We start from the raw sequence: 7,032 nt of genomic DNA, 5'->3' as shown, positions 1-7,032 counted from the left end.
CTACATCATTCCTTTATGAACATCTGGCTCCTAATTATAGAGTACCTATGACACATCCAGCACTGTCTTATGTTTTATCACTTAATATAATTGTCAAGACAAACCTGTGACTTACGAAGTAGCCATCACTAAATTTATCCTGAACAAATTGGCAGAAAGAAAGTGAATAACTTTGATGATGTCACTTCTGAGAGAATAACTAAAGAAAAGTTGGCTTAGTGTTTTTCTCCAATAGGAGAAATGAAATATATTAAACAAAATGCACCTTAATACACTCATGGTAGAATTATACTCATTTTTAAGTTTATTTCCATAAACCATAAAATTTAATAAAAACCATTACTGAAATCACTGAGCAAGTTATATAAGCAATATTTTTCAAGAATGTTGAAAGAAAACATTAAGTCTTGTATGGGTAACAGAAAAGTAAAAAAACAATTTCACAGGGACATTCTCAACCAAGAATCATAAGGTTTGGGAGAAATAAATTGAGAGTAACGTACAGAAATATGATTCACAGAATGAATCTCTAAGGTTTCTAGCCTTGTTAATCATCAACTATTTTGAAATAACCTACTTGATCCAATATTTCTCTGTCCTTCTGAAGATATGTGTAGAAACATATGCAGGCCTTCCTCCTTAATACTCATTTAGATTTATCAAAACCATTAAAACTGTCTATGTCATGTAGACTCAGAAAAAGTTTATGTGTAAAAAAAATACAGGGCAAAAAATGTAATTCAGAAACTCCAAAATATGCCTTCTAATTATACTTATGATTTTGTTAAATTAGTATTTGTTAAGCAGAGCCCCTGATGTTGGATGGTGAGCAGTTCAACAGGAGACCACAAGCAAAACTGGAATAGACAAGTTTATTATTCACAGGTCCTGAAGGAAGTATACAGCATGCTAGGAAGGGTTACACGCAGAGGGCAAGGCAGGATTCAGAGTGGCAGGAACCAGGACACATACCTTTATTAGGGTCCACTGGGAAAGACTTTGGGGGATTCAATTAAAACACCCCCCCAAAAATTTTAGTAAGCTCTGAAGATATCTTATCTAAGGGGCATTAAGGTGAAGGCTGTGAGATACAACAGAGACTGTTGCTCACAGGCTGCTGGAGAAGTCATATCATGAACTCACATTTACTTGTGACTCTGAACTGTTGTCTAGTGTATGCACTAGCAGGAGGGTAGTATCAGTTGAAGTCTCCTTAGCTACACAAAATAAATGCCAAGACGGCAATATCATGACATAGTTTAGCTGAACTTTCAAAAATACTCCTATATCATCCTTATTGTAACCAACATAATGTCCCAGTAGGTACAATAAAAATAAATATTACATATAAATTACGGGGAAAATCTTTTCATATTATTTGAGGTTAAAAGCCATGGGGGAGAGGGATTGGCAGTGATGTTATTTTACTGTATTACCAAATAGTATAGGGTTACTTACGACCTTCAATAAGGTGGGGCAGGTTAACGTCAGTGGCAGGATAACACTTCATTCATTACACCAGTGTTAACACATTCAAATCCATTCGGCTTTATTAATAAAAATATATTGATCAAACATAAGTCTAAATAAAGCATTGCAAACTCACTGTATGATCAATGGTCAAAACCATGGATTATGAGCACTGAAGCAGCATTCCTATTCTCATATGATGATCTGAGAATTGTGCTTTCTATGGTTTTCAAGATGAAGGCAAATTACTTAGTAAACATAGACGTACAATAATTTTATGCATTTAGGGAAATCTCAAGATTTATTTCAATCACATCAAATATTCATGACTTGTATCTATGGCTGCTGTGAAGATATATCAACATTTTAATGAACTACCACCTTTTTTTCCTTAAAGAGCAATTGGTTAGAACTAGTTAAAATTCAGAATGTTCCTCCATCTTACATTAATGCAAGGAATGATGCCCTAAATACCTACTTCATGGTGACTTATATTAACATTCTATATCAACTACAATCAGCATCTTCATTTAGATTTTATGCATACACTGTACATGACAGTGTAATTAATCTTCCATGGAAAAGTAAATATAAGTGAATCTCACCTAATATACAAGAGCTCTCAAATCTTTCAGGCTGCAACAATCAACACCATACTTCACATACACACTAGAAGTAAAGGACAGCATAAAGAGATTTGAGAACAGAAATACATTAACATTTCCTTTACAAAAAAATTTTAAATACCGTCAAAATAAAGGATACAATATAAGTGATTACACTTGTCTAAACAACCATCCACTTGATACTCTGAAGCATACTAACCAGTAAACTATCAAGTTTACTAACTTTTAATTATGTTCTATAAGTATTGATTTAGAGCATCAAAAGCGCTATTGACTTACCATTTGCTACTGATATTTTAGATTATATACTTCCTCAGGTTTTTTAAATCCTTAAAATCACTTTTCAGCATAAAATCTGTGTTTTCTAAAGTATGTATTCTGGAAAAGGGTCTTTCATCATTTATTGAAAATGCAGAACTTCTCTCCAGTATGCATTCTCTGATATTAAGACTGTAGTTTCATCTAAAGGGTTTTCCACTTTCTTTAGTTTTAAGGATTCTCTCCAGTATAAATTCTCATGTGTTGATTAAGATGTGAACACTGAATAAAGGCTTTGTCGCATTCATTACATTGGTACTGCTGCTCTCCAGAATGAATTCTTTGATGTCGATCAAGGCTTGAGTATTGGTTAAAAGCTTTGCCACATTCACTACACTTATAAGGCTTCTCTCCAGTATGAATTCTCTGATGTCGAGTAAGGCTTGAGCATTGTGTAAAGGCTTTGCCACATTCTATACATTTGTAAGGCTTCACTCCAGTATGAATTCTCATATGTTGAGTAAGTTTTGAGCATTGGTTAAATGCTTTGCGACATTCTCTACATTTGTAAGGCTTCTCTCCAGTATGAATTCTCTGATGTTGAGTAAGGCTTGAACACTGGGTAAAGGCTTTGCCACATTCTATACATTTGTAAGGCTTCTCTCCAGTATGAATTCTCAAATGTTGAGTAAGTTTTGAGCACTGGTTAAATGCTTTGCCACATTCTCTACATTTGTAAGGCTTCTCTCCAGTATGAATTCTCTGGTGTTCAGTAAGATGTGAACGTCGCTTAAAGGCTTTCCCACATTCTTTACATTTGTAAGGTTTCTCTCCAGTATGGAATTTCTTATGTCTATTCAGATTGGATAACGCACGAAAGATGTTCCCACACTGATTACATTTGTAAGGTTCCTCGCCAGTATGACTATTCTGATGTTCAGTAAGATTTAAAGATCGGTTCAAAGATTTGTCACCTTCACTATATTTGTCAATCTTCTCTACGATATGAATACTCTGATGTATAAGATTTGAGCTTTGATCAAAATCTTTCCCACATTTATAATGGTTCTCCGGAAGCTGAGTTCTCTGACGTTTATTGGGATTTGACCCTTGGTTAAAGTTTTTCCAAGATTCATTGCACTGATTACTTCTCTCTCCATTAAATGTACTCTGGTAATCATTGAAGATAGGAAGGCCTTTAGTGAGGGCTCTAGTTTTGTTACACATGTAAAGTTGTTCCCCATGAACTATTCTATGATATCTTTTGAACTATGATGATTGTATAAAGACCCCCCGCACAATGTTTATGAAAATTAGAGACTTTGGAACAAGAAGAGATTAATTCTTGGTGGGAGAATAATGAATTCTTGATTAAGGGCTTCCCAAATGCATCGCTTTTAGTATTTCTATTATTTTCAAATTTCTAGATTTTTAGAACGTTTGACTGAATGTTTAATTCAATCTCACATTTTAAATAATTCGAATAATTATTCACAACACAAATTAGGTGACTTCCATGGTTTTTAAATTTCTTTTCAGAGAATGTATATATTTTAAAAATTGGTTTTGGTCTTTCAGTTCAGAAACATATTGCTCTACAAACATAACTAACTTACAGGGGGAGTTTTCCCAAGATGTTTTTTATCCTTGATCTTTTTGGCAAAAAGGATCTTATTTTGGGTAATTTCCCCAGTTTGGCTATATCCATCATAATGTCCTTTCTTCCCTTTGCATGCCCCCTCACATTCTCAGCCTTTCACTAAGTGTAAATTCTCAAGGCCACACCTTCCATATCTTACCAGTAGCATGTTGTGAAATGAATCTTCTAGGCCTGGTTTTAGCAACAAGCTCTGGATTTCTTGAGAAGACACAGCTGAAAGATACCAAATAAATGATCACACTTACTACACTCAGATAAATATACTTTAAATTCTAATGTACAAAATTAATACCTATCAGACGACTTTAGCAAGATGGCAGAAAAGAAAGCACCAAAACTTCACTCTTCCACGGAGACGCGAACTAACCAACAATTACTGACCTAGCTGCCTTTTTGAGTACTCCAGAAGCCAGCAAGGAGATCACAGCATCCCCAGGGAAGCACAAAATGAGGAAGACTAACTAACATCAAAGAGAGAAGAAAAGTTGCTAACATTTGCCCATAATATTTGCTCACTTTCCTCGCCATGTCACTGCATCATTTGAGAAAACTGCCAATTTCTGGTTTCTTCTCAGAAGAGAAATAGATGAGTGTACTGTGTGCTCGATGATTTTTTTTTTTTTTTTTTTTTGCAGCTGCTTGAGGGACTTATTTCTGTTTTGCAAGACAGTGCTAAAGGAGTGGCAGTACACTGAGTATGCATTGTTTTGGCCACTAAGAAGAAATGTAATTCTTCAAACCCCAGAGAGACTCTAGTATTGAAGAGAGACATCAAGGACAGGAAGATATCATGAACTCTAAAGGAGAAAGAAAATATTTTAGACTGAGAACATATACACACACAAAAGCTCCATAAAGAATAAACATCCCAGAACAGGTTTGGCTTTACAATTTCTACCCCAGCTCATTTTTATTTGTGTTGTCCTGTAGAGAAGTAAGTCCATAGTCCTAACGCCTCATGGCTGTTTCTTATGATCCCAAATCTCAACGAAAGATCATAAGGCATACAGAGAAACGGAAGAACATGATCCAATAGGAGGAACAAAACTGGCCCTAAATTAATGGAGATTTATTAATTATCTGTAAAAGAACTCAAAATAATCACCTTAAAAATGCTTAATAGGGAAAGATAGAAAACAGACAAATAAATATGAGGAAAACTATGCATGACCAAAATAAAAAGTCAGAAAGACATTAAGTATTTTTAAAAACCATAAATTGGGAGCTATGACACCTGAATTTAAAAACCTACCAGAAGCGTCAACAATAGACTTGATCAAGCAGGAGAATAAGACAACTTAAACACAGTTCATTTAAAATTACTGATTTAGGAAAGCAAAAAAATTGTGGAAAAGTGAAGAGAGCTTAAGAGACTCATGGGATAAGTGGACCAATATATACATTATGTGGACTCCATAAAAAGAGAAGAGGGAAAAGGGGCAGATAGCTTCTATGAAAAACTTAATGGTTCAAATTTTCCACATTTGAAGAGACATGCAAATACCAGCTCACTGAATTCTAAGTAGGATGAATGTAAAAATATCAATAGAAACATTATATTCAAACTATCATGAATCAGACAAAAAAGAAATCTTGAATGCAGCCACGAAAAAACAAACAAACAAACAAAAAGACTTGTCATGTAGAAGATTACTCCTGTAAGATTATCAGTTGGTTTCTGAGCACAAACCTTGTAGGAAGAAGAACACGGGATAAAATATTCAAAGTGCTGAAAGAATAAAAACTATCAACCAAGAATACCGTATCTCGCAAAACTGTCCTTTGACTATGGAGAAATGAAGGCTTACCCAGATGAAAAAACCCAAGTACCTTCTCACTATTAGACCTGCCCCAGGAATAATGCTAAAGAAAGTCCTTCTAGATGAAATAAAAAGATTCTAAACAACAATACAAAACCATATGAAAATATGAAACACTCTGGTGAATGTAAATATATACACGAATTTAGAAATCTATAGTAGTGTAATGATGAAGCAAAATCACTTTTGTTTCTCCTACAGAATTTTAAAATCAAAGCACTAAAACAACAAATGTTTTAAAGACTATACAACATAAAAGACATAATGTTGTATCAATAACAAAGTGGGTACAGAGGCGGAGATGTTGAGTACTAGAGTTTGGGTGTGCAAGTGACACTATCAGTTTAAAACAGACTGTTATAACTTTTAAAAGTTTTAAGTAATCCCGTGATAACCACAAATAATATACCTATAGCAGACACTCAAAAAGGGAATAAGAAAGCACGTCACTAACCAATAATCATCATCATCATCATCATCATCATCATCATCATCATCAAAGAAACACAATGGAAGACAGCAAGAGAGGAAAAGTGGGACAAAAGTACAATAAAAAGTTCCAGAAAACAATCTTAAAATGATTATAGAGAGTCCTTCTCTTCTAGTAACCATTTTAAATGAAATTCCCCCAATCAAAAGACATAAATTGGCGACATGGATTAAAAAAAAAAAAAATCCAACTATATCCTGTGTATAAGAGACTCATTTTAGATTTGAGGACACACATAAGATGGAACTAAAATTATGAGAATAGGTGTTCCAAGGAAATGGTAACCAAAAAAGGGCATGGGTGGAGATATTAACGTCAGTCAAATACAATATCAAAAAGTATCCTGACACAAAGATGTACTTATATAATATAAATGGGTAAATTTGCTAGGAAGCTAAAACAACTGCAAATATGTTTATACATATCAGGGCTCCCAAGGAAGTGCACATGACAGAACTGAAACAAGAAAGAGAAAGCCATATAAGAGTAGGAAAGGTCAATACCCCGATTTTACCTAGATAACAACAAAATTAAAGAGAGGACCAACAATTTACACTAATTAGATAAAACAGATATATCTAGAACACTTCAACAACCAAATTAGAATACACAATCCTCTCAATCACACATGATATATTCTCTAGTACAGACCATCTGTTAGTTCAAAATCAAGTCTTAACAAATTTAATAAGATTAAATTATACAGAT

General features: G+C 34.1%; 1 protein-coding gene across 1 annotated transcript in view; it reads right to left on the bottom strand.

Annotated features, from left to right (window-relative positions):
* Positions 1 to 281: 281 nt before the first annotated feature.
* Positions 282 to 7,032, bottom strand: part of LOC105304095 (zinc finger protein 501-like) — a 29,565-nt gene continuing 22,814 nt past the window's right edge. The window contains 3 exon segments of the mRNA XM_011378049.2: positions 282 to 2,588; positions 2,590 to 3,524; positions 4,154 to 4,227. Coding sequence (XP_011376351.2) covers positions 2,555 to 2,588; positions 2,590 to 3,524; positions 4,154 to 4,227 — 1,043 coding nt within the window. The 3' untranslated portion in view covers positions 282 to 2,554.

Source organism: Pteropus vampyrus, unplaced genomic scaffold (genome assembly GCF_000151845.1).
Source record: "Pteropus vampyrus isolate Shadow unplaced genomic scaffold, Pvam_2.0 Scaffold328, whole genome shotgun sequence".
Taxonomy (NCBI): domain Eukaryota; kingdom Metazoa; phylum Chordata; class Mammalia; order Chiroptera; family Pteropodidae; genus Pteropus; species Pteropus vampyrus.
This window is presented reverse-complemented; position numbering and strand designations above follow the sequence as displayed.